General features: G+C 51.9%; 1 protein-coding gene across 1 annotated transcript; it reads right to left on the reverse strand.

Annotated features, from left to right (window-relative positions):
• Positions 1-5425: 5425 nt before the first annotated feature.
• LOC123399621 lies at positions 5426-6968 on the reverse strand. Its single transcript, XM_045094019.1, has 2 exons — positions 6448-6968; positions 5426-6227 (listed from the first exon to the last, which is right to left on the reverse strand). The coding sequence occupies exons 1-2, from the start codon at positions 6759-6761 to the stop codon at positions 5786-5788; spliced, it is 756 nt and encodes a 251-aa protein (XP_044949954.1). The 5' UTR covers positions 6762-6968; the 3' UTR covers positions 5426-5785.
• Between the last annotated feature and the right edge of the window lie 6765 nt (positions 6969-13733).

The following is a 13733-nucleotide window of genomic DNA, read 5'->3' on the forward strand; positions in this document are numbered from 1 at the left end:
GCGGCCACGAATGCTCGACTCCTCTCTCTCTCCCTCTGCTGCAGATAGTTCGGGCAGTCCAAAACCATGTCCTGAGACCGTGGTTTCGACCCCAGCCTCTCTCTGCACCCCCATGCGCGTCCCCCTCGCTCGCTCCAGCACCCCTCAGATAGCTTCACCATGATCACTAGTACGTCCCTAGCCACCCTGCAACCCAGCAGAGCCCAGGTGCTCGAGATCGACCGAGGCCCCTTCGCCTCGGAGCTCCGGTCGATCTCCGGCTACACGATAGCTCCTGCACCCCTCGACCCACCAAACCAACCCTCTCAACCCCAGGAAGCTTTCCCCCAACTTGCCCGAGCATTTCCGTGTCTCTAGCCACCTCCTCGACCACCTCCCGAAACTACTCCGCCAGGGCCTCCTCGTCATCGGCGAACCCTGCCTCCCCATCGTTGTTCCGACCAACAGCACGTAGGCGACAGTAAGGCGAACCCATTCGAGTCCTCGTTGGGGCATGAGAGCATCGACAACCTCGCCGACGTCCTCCTCCTCCTCTTTGGCCACAGGTAGGGGACGACCCCGACAAGTGTGCCCCACCTGTCGGTGGCCCAGCCTCCTCTCCCGCGCTGTCCTCAGCCACTGACCGCAGGGCCCCGCACGTCAGGTCCAAACCTGACGGCGCGCGCGCCTGGCAGGCTGTCGGCTCGCCATGGGCCAGTCCAGCTCCGCACCGAGCTAGGACGTGAGTTTGGCCGATTTTCTTTTATTTTAAAACCCTGGTTTCTAAGATTTTTATAAAAACATTTAACTAGTATAAAAATATAATTTTTTCACAGTTATTCTTCTAAAAATGTGTAATATTTAATAATATGTTTGGATGAATTTTCCAACAACTATTCTATTTTACATTAATAAAAAGGACTAAATTGAAATAGTTTTGCTTCTGTTTGGTTGATTTCAAAAATATTCCTTCAAGGAAAATTTAGGCAATATTTTTCAAAATGATACCTTAGATTTATCACTAATAAAGAACATTTTTAAAAATGACTTTGTGATCTGTTTCTGTGTGAGCTATTTCTTATTTATTGTTTTATCGACGATAGAAAATCCGTGTGACGAGGGAATCGGAGCGGAAGACCTCGAAGACCCCGGATACTTAGCTGACCAAGGCAAGCAACCCTTTGACCATGACTGAGCATATGTTACTTTGCATGTTAAAATAGCAAGTATTCTCGTTGCATATGATCATAAGTGCCGGTAATCATTTGATATGATTTTACCGAAGGCTCCCCCGGAGCACATGCATTGAGCTTGACCCTATCCCTTGAGGGTCGTGCTAATACCATGTTGACAAGTAAAGATAGAAGTAGTATTATCATGAGCATGTTGTTGACATAATGCAAGAGTTTACTAAAACCCCGTCGGGTGCCACTAATGCCCGAGGGTGATGATGAGGGAGGTGGTCACTTTCGATGAAGTGATGCACCCAGTATTTGTGTGAGTATGGTTTCGGAAATGGGATTAGATTTATGATGTGTCGACCGTCCCAACCTTACCAGTACGACCACGTTACCCCTCGTGGGACGGGGCTATGTTAATTACTCTGGTCGGTGCTAGCAAAGAGCCACATTACTAGTGGCGGGAGTGATGTGTGGTCACTCTCGTGATGGGGTCGTGCCGGGTAGGACGACTATGTCATTTTTATGAGTTCCAGTCACACCGTTGTTCCCCGCATGGTTGGTACTGTCCAGAGTTGGTGCTCGTAAGACGTACAACATGTGGGCTGGGTACCAATCGAGTGGGCCTCTTTGTCTAGTATCGTTAGGGGAAAGACATTGATCGGGTACTTTCCTCGGGTATGTTATATACCGTGAGTCGTGGATGACACGGAAGTTTTCCGGATCTCATGGGTCCAGCGTACTACCTCTGCAGAGTGTACACTATTCGAATAGCCGTGTCCACGGTTAAGGACAGTTGGGTAATCCTGCTTAAACTACGTCTAGTTATTTCCGCATAAACCAAGTGTGAGTGTATGTGGTGTTGAAAAAGTGTTGTCGTGACAGTAATGATATGACCAAGTTCAGTGACTTGTCATATAGGGTAAACCCGGATGGTTCAGCCCTCGACAGATATATTGATATTTGTAACCTGTTCTTCAAAAGTAATTCTTTAACTTGATGCATAATCGTGATTATTCCACCAAGATGAGTTACACTAAAGATGCATGATATTATTATCCTTCACTTTCGTTGATTATATCGTGGACTGTTTGCGAGTACATTCAAAGTACTCATTGGCTTGCCACTGGTTATGTTATTGACCAGACATGGAAGGACCGGAGTTTGGAGATGAGTACGTCTTCGGAGACGCCCCTGCGAACTAGGACGCTTCCGAGTCAGAATGTCTGTCTTTGATGACATGGGCACCCGCATAGCCCCTATGTTTTCCGCTACTAGTGTATATGAGTGATTTGGCCTTAGGCCCTGCCTTGTGAACTTGACCCTTCGGTCATGTGTTGTATTCTACTTTGCTGTTATGGTATTTACAATCCTTGAATTGTTTGAACCTGACTCTCATTATCTCCCCCTAGCCCTTACTCCCTTGTTTCGGTGGTTGATGGGCCAAGCCTGCTATCAGGCAGTGAGTGGGAATCAATCCTGAAAGAGAGAAGGTCTAGTGCTCTCAGAAAATATTTGATTCGCCGAAAAATTGGCTTTATCAGACCAATCGCGAGGAGCCGAAGATTCTAGGGGGCTACAGCTGCGCTTTTGCAGCACTGAACATGGTTCCGGGTACTCAAGATATTGTGTTTGGAGAGGGTCGATACTAGATTCATTCTTTCCGCGAGGGCCTCTGCTTCTCTCTGTTCGGGTGAGCATTGATCTCTGAAATCACTGAGCACGGCGATCTCGACTCGTAAGTCGGGGTCCCCACACCAAAATACGTTTAACATGCATTTGACAAAGTTTCAAAAACTTGTATTTGAGAAAATGATAATCACATGTTTAAAAACTATTAAACGTGTATAACTGTTTTATAGATGTATAACTGAAACGGATAATGTGTATGAAAAAATAGAGATCAAAACATATACCCTGTATTTAAAGTGAACATTGTATTTGGAAAAAGTTGAATGTGTATAAAAATGTTTTTGACTACGAGTGTATTTACCACTTAAGTTTTCTTTTCTTCTTGTTTAGCATCCCTGATATAGGCTGAATGTATGTCTTACGGATGTATGGTTATTATTGCTTCTTCTTGTAAAATAACTTTATTTTTTTAATTCAAATGGGGGCCTCGAGGCTAGTTTCATCTAGAAACAGTTATGGCATGAGTAAATAAATATGTAGTAATATATAACATATAGTGTTAAAGAACATTATGCAAAAACAAAGGTAGGAAAACTTCCTAGCCTCTGCATAATTAGATCCACGCTTCTCTTAACTAGTGGGTTGTCATGACCACAACATTGATGCAAGTTCGATTAGGTGGTTGCTTCGGGATGGCTTCAATGACAGGATCAAGGAGGTGTGTGAGAAACGGGTGGCCTATCTCAATACATAGATGGAATAACAAAAATGCATGCATCACGTAAATTTCTTGATGATTGGGCTAGGCATACGATGAATTAGAAGCTTTGTCAGAGGTTAGACATCTATCTAAGCATGAAACCGAGATCAAGAATCATTCAAATGCACACATAACTAACATACTGCGTGAAGAGGAACTCAGAGGTTAGATCTCCTCATCGTTGGATGAAGAATCATCAGAATCACAGATAATGTTGTAGAAGAAAAAAATCATCGCCGGAGTCCATTTGTACCTTGCGGGTAAAGCGTCGAACAACTCGCGGGCGTCTTGGGCAAATCTGACCGGTGAGCAGCCTCGCGCCTCACCGAGACAAAGTAACGGAGCCAGGCGGCAGGGACGATGGCGATAGGAAATGAGGCTGCCAAGAGAGGTCAGTCTACGGCCGGTTGGCTGGCGAGGACGACAGAAATGAGCGACGGAAGTGGGAGGCGGGGCGGACGGGAGCCTTGAAGGGTAAGAGAAAAGAGAAAAATGATGTGCGTGCCACCGACTCGCGGGCCAAGAAGGAAAGAAGGGCGGGCGACGCGTCCGTCCGTCCCATGTCCGCGCTGATGCAAATCCGACATAAATTTAAACCTGAAATTGATCGCGTACGTATAAAAAAAAAGCAAGGAGCGTGCATCTAAATCAGCGTGTTCGACGGATTTTTCCGTTGGCGGCAACCGGATAAAATGGCTCGGTCGATGAAGCTGGCGCCGGTGGACCGAGGGCAAAGTGTCGTCCAAATATCTTCGAAAAGCCAGCTCTTCCAGCTAGTACTGTTTGCTGCTGGTGGTGGGCTTGGTTGGAGAGACAGAGTGCAGCAGAGCAGCGCAGCGCCAACCCAACCACCAAAAGGCATTGAAACCTCCAAGCAACGCCTAGAGACGCAAGGAAGGAAGGAAAAGGCCCTCATCAAACCGTACCAGCACGGCATATTTTTCCCGGACGCCCATCCATCCATCCATCGCCCCGCTACGCCGCAACAGGATAAGATCACATCGCACATGCACAGTCATCATATCATACCATATCCTATTCCTATCCCCTCCCTCACCCCCCACACCTAACTTATCCATTATCTAATCGCGCTTGAGACCGGAGATGCTGCCATTAGCATTAACGCATCGATTACTACTCCTACTACTATAGACTAGTATAGTCGTACTATCATAGTGTAGGACTCCACATCACATCACACACAGATAAAACACATTTCCCTTCGTCTTCTCCTTCTTCTTCTTCTTCAGACTTGTCGCCGAGAAAATCAAATGCAAGGTGAGCCATCAGCGGACAAAGATCAGCCCGTGCGACGCACCGACGCTGCCCTGTGAATGTATGATAACAATGTGAGATCGGGTTAAAAACATGAGACGTCAAATGGGACCTTGTCGCCGTGATTGCGATCCATGATTTTACTACTCCTGCTGCTACGTTTCACCCACTTCTCCCAGGCCAAGATCGATGTGTTCTAGGGGTAAAAGTATAAGCGGTTTTGTTTGTTTACGTGGCAACCCGTTTCTGTTCTTTGCCGGCGGCCGTTGGGCGCCAACATGGGGCGTAACTTTTCTCAGAGAACGGAACAAAACTGTCTGCCGTGGTGGTGATAGATCTACGCACCACGCAGATTGCTGGGGAAAGAAGCACACAAATGGATGGCCGGATCTGCCTTTCTAGGCACAAAGTTTACCGGTGCCTGCAAAAGCGCCATCTTTCCATCTTTCTTTCTCCTTGGAATTGATTAGCGGTCTGGTCCGTCCGATTCTTCCTCGTTGGTGGCCATTTCAGGGCATTTCATGCCACCATTATCATCCCTTCCCACAAGCCAAAAGCATAGCCCACTCGGTGGTGGCACAATCATGGCGGGGATCGCTTATCCAGCAAATCAAATTGTATATATGTTTGTACAGGACGAAAGGATCAGGAGCGACGCCATTGAACTAACTACAGAGTACTAACTAATCTTATCTTGAGGATCGTTCATCATTAGTTAATGATGGGCGTTGCATGAGTTCACCGGAGCAGTTCATACATGCCTGCGTACATGGGGTGGGTGATGTCAACGGGATCCAACTGATGGATACAAGAACACATCGGATTTAGCTTAGGACACTTACACATGCTCTTGAGATCACTTACTTATGTATATAATTAAGGAGTAAGCAGTGACAACAGCTCTACGGGACACACGAGAGGGGATCGATCCAAGGCTGGCTGGCTGGCTGCGAATTTGCAGCTACTGGTTATAACTGGCATCGCCGCCGTTCCGAAGATCTGACAGCGAGTAGGACCTCGGCGACCTGAAGCTGCCGCCCCTCCTCGCGGCCGCCGCCGCGCCCGTCTGGGTGTTCACGCTGAGCCTCGGGGGCGGCAATGCCGGCGCCTCCCACCCGTTCTTGCCCCGGTGCTGCTCGTCGGAGCCGGAGTCGGAGTCGTCGTCCTCCTCGCCTTCGTCCCCCTCGGGGAGGGCGTGGTCGGGGGCCAGGAGCGGGGGCAGGTAGGTGGCCGTCGCCAGCGAGCTGCAGGAGGCGCGGCGCGACCAGGTGGCCAGGATGCGGCGGCGCTTGTTGAATGGGTTCTCCGGCTTGGCCAGCTCCTTCACGGCGTCCCGCGCCGCCGCCTCGGCGAGGCTGGTGAAGGACTTGGACTTGCCGGCGTAGAAGCTCGACAGCCCGTTCCTGAAAAATCACACCAAAACGAAGGATCAATTTCCCATACTCCTCTCTTCCTCCCTCGATCAAATCAACCGCAATTGATCTCTAAACAAGATGAAAGCTAATACGAATTTCCTGCTACAACTTTCGCAAATCGATCGAAGAATCCCCAAAAAAGATCTTCTTTTTTTCCTCATTTTGGGGGAGCAAGAAAGAAGCATATTCTGAGAAGCATTTGACTCACTTGATGGGCAAGGAGTCCTCCAAGGCGTCCAGGCAGCCGAGCCCGGGCTCCTCCTTGAGCTTGCTCTCCACCTCATCGTCTTCACCATCGCCACCAACCTCCGACGAGGAGTCCTCGCCGATGGAGGAGCTCGACGGCGACGGCGCGCCGATGGAGGAGCTCTCGGTCAGCACCTCCTCCGCCTCATCCTCCTCCTCCTCCTCGATGAAGAACCCGTCGCTCATCTTCTTGCCGAGCAGCGCGTCCCCCTTGGTCCTCCCCGATCCGGGGAACCCACCGTAGGACTGGAAAGCCTCCGCCACCGCCGTCGACATGTCTGCGCCGCGAAACCGACGATCCGGACGATGATGCCAGCGCCGCCCTCGGAGCAAATCTCGAATGGGAGATGGATTTGTCCGTCCAAGAACAAGGACAAACACCAACTCAGCAGCAACTTGTAAGAGAGAGAGAGAGAGGGAGAGAGAGGGAAGAGGAAGAAATGGGTGATGGGATAAGATAAGAGCAACGACCGGAGAGGAGTTGGGTAAGCGGGGTCTTTGTAGGCTCACGGCATGGGCGCCCACCACGGCCAGGATCCTCTACGGCGTATAACCCAATGCACTCCACTACTACCGTAAGAGCATCTCCAACAGCCGCGCTTCGCGCCGCGCCCAAAAAATTTATTTGCCGCGCGCGCTTCGGCTGGTTTGAGGCATCGCGCAGCGCTGGCTCCAGCAGCAGCGCTAAAACGCAGCACGCGCGTAGCTCCAACAGCGCGTAAAAATGCAGCGCGCACAAAAATAAAAACATGTGAATTTGACACAAACAAGTTGAGATGCATAAAAGTTCATCCAACCAAGTTCAAAATGCAAACAAGTTCAAGACATATAAATGAAAGACACATCATTCATCATCTTCCTCGTCTTCGTCCTCATCTTCCGAAGACGATTCTTCCGCCTCCGTAGATGAATCTTCCTCCCTAACCTCATCACGCACCGCATCACGTGAAGCTTCGACGGTGTTGGCAAGATCTTCAACGGCGGCCGGAGGTGCACCCATGCCTCCCATGGCGGCCGGAGGTGCACCCATGCCTCCCATGAGAGAAGCAAAACTCATGCCTCCCATGGCGGCCATAGCGTCGGAGGGTGCTCCAAAGCCACCCATGCCTTCCATGGCGGCCGGAGGTGCACCCATGCATCCCATGGCTCCAAAGCCACCCCATGCCTCCCATGGCGCCGAGGCCACCGCCACCCATGCCGCCAAGGCCACCGCCACCCATGTCACATGCGCGCGGTGCGAAGGAGGAAGAAAGAGAGAAAGTTCGCGCGCGCACTCGAGTCTGCCGCGCACGGAAGTGTGCGCTCCAAATTACCAGCGCGGGATGCGGCTATGGACAGCGCGCCCAACTTGTTTTAGCGCGCGCGCGGTTTTTGCGCGCCCACTGGAGCATCCCGCCGCGTCGCGCGCGTGCTAAGAAGGGATATTTTTGGGTTGGAGATGCTCTAAGTGCATCTCTAGCACGGACAAAGATCAAGTGACATGCACGTTTGCATGTCACCGTGTGCCTTGCGGTCAAAATTCAAATTTAAACATTGCGAAAAAATCTAAAATAGATCATGCATGTTCACAACACATATTAAGATAACCCTTAAAAAATTCAGATCAAAATTCAAAACATACATCGAGAGACAAAAAAGAGAAACTCGGATGTGAATAGTATACACAGAACCATTCGCGAACTATTCATGACAAATTTCTCTTTTTTGTTTCTCGATGTATGTTTCGAATTTTGATCTGAATTTTTTAGGGGTTATCTTAATATGTGCTGTGAACATGCATGATTTTTTTTAGATTTTTTCACAATGTTTAAATTTGAATTTATGCCGCAACGTACACAGTGACATGCAAATGTGCAGGTCACCTGATCTCTGTCCCTCTAGCACACCCATCTAGCACACCCTTTATATCGCGCCGACCCGTAAAATAACGGTAGGTTTACAGTTTTGCGCGAAAAAAATGACCTAACAGAAATCGTATTGGACCACGGTCCATAAAAAAATTGCGGGGCGCGGCAATTCTTCCCCTCAACTCTTAGAAACACGGGACGGAAGGCTGACCTCAGGGTGAACCCTATCGCTAGCGAGATTTGGCTGGAGGGACATTTCCACGCGGCAGTTCCCGCTCTCCCTTTCGTCCGCCACCATTGTTCTTCATGCGTGCACTCTGAACCACCATCACCGGCTCTATAGAGCCACCATGGACGCCTCCCACCTGGAGCTCAGCGTCGTGAAAGTCATGGACATGCCACCCCCTCAAGCACATCTCGTCACCGACCGTGCCGTGCCCGTTGTCGTTCAAGCCTGCACCGCCCATCCCCGAAAGTGCTAGGGCAACGTCGTCGTTCATAAAGGCACTCCCACGACCATCGTCAGGAAGGCACGCCCGGTCGCCACCGTCGTTGCTGTGAATCTGGCGTCATGCCATCCTCACCCCGTGGGTTAAGATGTGCAAGGTGGCATGGATGAAACGCAAGAAGGCGACCACAAAAGTTCATGTGAGCACCGCGCCACCACGTCCTGCGATCGTCGCCCCAAGATCTCCCCTGAGGGCGCCCACCGGCGACGCTGCTGCTGCCACCCCCGAGGTGTTCGATGGAATGGACGTGAGGTATGAATCTTTGATTGTTCTTGTAGTTGTTTTTTATTTTTCGCCATTGCGATCATACGTGACTTGTGGAGCGATGAAACGACGTCGATGTCGCCTAGAAGGGGTGATCAATAGGCGCTTTAAAATAATTTTGGTTTAGGTGTTGGGGAACGTCGCATGGGAAACAAAAAATTTCCTACGCGCACGAAGACCTATCTTGGTGATGTCCATCTACGAGAGGAGATTTCCGATCTATGTACCCTTGTAGGTCGCACAGCAGGAAGCGTTAAGAAACGCGGTTGATGTAGTGGAACGTCCTCACGTCCCTCGATCCGCCCTGCAAACCGTCCAACGAACCATCCCGCGATCCGTCCCCATATCCGCTCTGATCTAGTGCCGAACGGACGACACCTCCGCGTTCACCACACGTACAGCTCGACGATGATCTCGGCCTTCTTGATCCAGCAAAAGAGACGGAGAGGTAGATGAGTTCTCCGGCAGCGTTACGACGCTCCGGAGGTTGGTGGTGATCTTATTCCAGCAGGGCTTCGCCCGAGCTCCGCAGAAACGAGATCTAGAGGAAAAACCGTGGAGGTATGTGGTCGGGCTGCCGTGGAAAAAGTTGTCTCAAATCAGCCCTAATACCTCAGTATATATAGGAGGGAGGGGAGGTGATGGGGTTATAGTCCGAGGGTAGGGTCATAGTCCTGCCCTATAGGTCCTACCCAAGGTCTACCCTTCACAGAGGACAAGGGCCTTAGACAGTTCCGACTGAACTAAGGACTCCCCCATCATCCAGTCGGCGACGAGCACTCGGAGCATATTTAACGTACCGACTGGAATCCACTCTGTACATCGTAACCTCCCAGGAGGGCAACGGTCATACGTTTCCATACACCATTATTAACATTTAAGGCTTACGTTACCTGTAACGTAGGCATTTACTCGCCACTATTCCACCCCTGTCCACCGGGTCATTATGAAGGGCAGCGCACTCTATATAAGCCGCCCTTCCCCACTGGTGCAGGGGTTGGCATTTACTGTAATCCTATAATCCACTCGACACTAAGCTCACAAGAGCACTGAGACGTAGGGCTTTTACCTCCACCGTAGAGGGGTCTGAACTCATACATCCTCGTCGTAGCTAAGGCTCTGCCCATCCTTTCGTACCCTACACTTCTACTGTCAGACTTATACCCACGACAGTTGGCGCCCACTGTGGGGCAGGCGTCTAAGCGACTTCCGGCGAGTTTGCGATTTCATCTTTTCATCATGTCGTCCGGCGGAGATCTGTGCATGGGTCATGATATCCTCTTCGGCGCACTCTCCTTCATCGTCGACGATTCGGCATGGCTTCGGGATGCGCCCCTCGACGTCCAGGCGCTCCCCAGTCGTGGGGCTACGCACTTCCGTGCCAGTTCCCGTGGCGTCCTTCTTCTCCAGCCATCGGCCCCGGTGTCGATCTTCGCCCCCGTCACGCGCCGCAACAAGCGATCCCGTCGTCCACGGCTCCAGCGTTGGGTGTGACACGCCCAGGCGCGGCAGAACGCGTCCTCTCAAGTGGCGGTCCTCGAATCGGTTGTGGTCGCGCCGCCATCCCAGTGCTTGGACTCAGTTCCGACTGAGCTACCTTCCGAGTACCTGGGTCGCGGGCCTGCAGCCGAAGTTCTCATGGCCGATTCCCATGAAAGTTCCCTCCGGACTGGTCAGAACGAGCATGAGGTCGGAGAATCATCCGGTGCTCGTCGTCAACACCGTCGTTCTGCCAGTCGACGCACTCGCCAGAGCGACGTCGAGGTGTTCCGCACACCCATCCTCAACCTGGCTGCGGCTGCCAGGATAGGCGATTCTCTCCAGCCGACTGATTCAGAGGCTGGTAGAGGGATCGAGCAGATCCGTGCCCTGTTGCATACGGCGCAGCAGCAAAATTCGGCGGTCTCCCAGTCGCACAACAGGATCCACAACATTTCTGTTCATGCGAACACGCATCGGTCGGTTTTCAGCCCCGACTCTCATCAGCGACGCGGAGGGGGCAACCGTTCCAGGAATCCCGAAGATCGTCGCCGTTCGCGCACCCCTCCGCGGGGTGGGCCTTACGGGCCCCGACATCACGATGATCGTCGTTCAGTCGGTGACGCGCATGATCCAAGGCCCGACGCAAGAGGGTACATCGCCCAGAAGAAGGTCGACAGAAGTCGAGCCCACCGTGATGGTCACGATAGAGACCGTCCGAGTGGAAGCAGGACCGTCGTCTCTGGCCCCGAGTGCTTCAGTCGGGCCATCCGTTCAGCTCACATTCCTCCCAACTTCCGATTGGCAACGAGAATCAGCAAGTTCATAGGAGAGTCCAAGCCAGAAACGTGGTTGGACGACTACAGAGTGGCGGTCCAGATCGGTGGCGGAGATGACCAGGTCACCATGAAACATCTCCCCCTGATGCTCGACGACTCGGCGCGAGCTTGGCTGAACCAGTTGGCTCCGTCAAGCATCTACAGCTAGGCAGATCTGTCCCGAGTCTTCATCAGGACCTTCGAGGGCACGTGCAAACGCCCTGCTGGTCTCGTGGAGCTCCAGCACTGCGTCCAGAAGCAGAACGAGCCCTTGCGTGATTTCATCCAGCGCTGGACGACCCTCCACCACACGGTGGAGAACGTCATGGAGCATCAAGCAGTCTGCGCCTTCAAGGCAGGCGTGCGGTACAGGGATCTGTACCTGAAATTCGGTCGGACAGGCGACATCTCCATGAGCAAGATGATGGAGATAGCCGCAGGCTATGCAAATGGCGAAGAGGAGGACCGCATGCGTAGCGGCAAGCATAAGTCAGTCGCCGATGGAGATGGGAACAGCAGTCGGAAGCAGAAGCAGAAGGCTCAATCCACTCCGCAGGCAGAGGCAGCAGCCGTTACAAATGCCAAGTTCAAAGGCAAGGGGAAAGCTCAGTACACCCCCAAGAAGAGGCAGTCAGGAAATTCCATCCTGGATCAGCCGTGTCCAATCCACACGAAGATGGACGAAGAAGGCAACGCCATATTCCCGAAGCATACCACTCGGCAGTGTCGCCTCCTGATCCAAGGATTCGGTGAAGGGCAGCCGAGTGAAAAGGACACCGAGCAGGATGACGAGGACAGGGAGGATCCGTTCCCCCAAGTCCATGCAATGCTGATGATTTTTGCTGATGTGGAAAGCAAGAGTCGACTGAAGCTGGTTAATAGGGAGGTGAACATGGCAACCCCAACCACCCCCACGTTCCTCAAATGGTCACAGACTGCGATCACCTTTGATCAGTCAGATCATCCAGCACATGTACCCACCCCAGGGAGGCAAGCTCTGGTCGTCGACCCAGTGGTGGAAGGAGTCAGGCTGCGCAAAGTCCGCATGGACGGTGGCAGCGGCTTGAACATCATGTACGCCGACACTCTCAAGGGGATGGGCATTCCGATGTCCAAACTTAGCGAGAGCAGTATGTAGTTCCACGGAGTCGTTCCAGGACGAAAGGTCAAGTCACTCGGCCAGATCACGTTGGATGTCGTCTTCGGCTCTGACAAGAACTTCCGCAAGGAGAAGTTGACATTCGAGGTGGTGGACTTCCAGAGTGCATACCATGCTATTCTGGGCCGCCCAGCATATGCGCGTTTCATGGCCCGTCCATGTTACGTCTATTTGAAGCTGAAGATGCCAGGCCCAAAGGTGTGATTACGGTCACAGGCAATCGGCAGCGCGCCGAGGAGTATCTGCAGCAGGGGTCGAGGATTGCCGATCAGCAGATGGCTATTCTCGAGTTGGATGAGTACAAGAAGACCGCCGACCCCGCTGACCTGATGCGTTCAAAGAAGCCAGCTTCCGAGTCCGCATTCCAATCGGCGGGAGACACGAAGAAGCTCAGCATCCACCCGACGAACGACGCCGCTGCCCCGACAAACATCTCCACCACCCTCGATCCAAAATAGGAAGCTGAGCTCATCCAATTCCTCCGTGAGAACTGGGACATTTTCGCATGGAAGCCCGCTGACATGCCAGGTGTACCCAGGGAGTTGGCTGAGCACCGACTGCATGTGGATCCTATTGCTCGGCCCGTCCGAGAACGCCTACGTCGGTCCGCCGCGCACAAGAGGAAGGCAATCGGAGAGGAGGTGGCTAAACTTTTCGCAGCCAACTTCATTCGCGAGGTTCACCACTCCGAGTGGCTCGCTAATGTTGTCATGGTGCCCAAGAAGGACAAGTCTCTCCGTATGTGCATCGATTTCAAGCATCTCAATAAGGTCTGTCCGAAAGATCACTTCCCGCTCCCCCGCATTGATCAAATTGTTGATTCGACTGCGGGTTGCGAGCGTTTATCCTTCCTTGATGCCTATTCGGGCTATCATCAGATCCGTCTGTATGGTCCGGATGAATTAAAAACAGCCTTCATCACCCCATTCGGGTGTTTCTGTTACATCACTATGCCATTCGGTTTGAAGAATGCAGGAGCAACTTTCATGCGCATGATCCAAAAATGCCTCCTAGACCAGATCGGTCGAAATGTGGAGGCATATATGGACGATATCGTAGTCAAGTCACACAAAGGTTCCGACCTGCTGACTGACTTGGCAGAAACATTCGCCAACCTACGTAGGTACGATATCAAGCTCAACCCAGCCAAGTGTTCATTTGGTGTTCCCAGC

The sequence above is a fragment of the Hordeum vulgare genome, chromosome 5H, assembly GCF_904849725.1.
Source record: "Hordeum vulgare subsp. vulgare chromosome 5H, MorexV3_pseudomolecules_assembly, whole genome shotgun sequence".
Taxonomy (NCBI): domain Eukaryota; kingdom Viridiplantae; phylum Streptophyta; class Magnoliopsida; order Poales; family Poaceae; genus Hordeum; species Hordeum vulgare.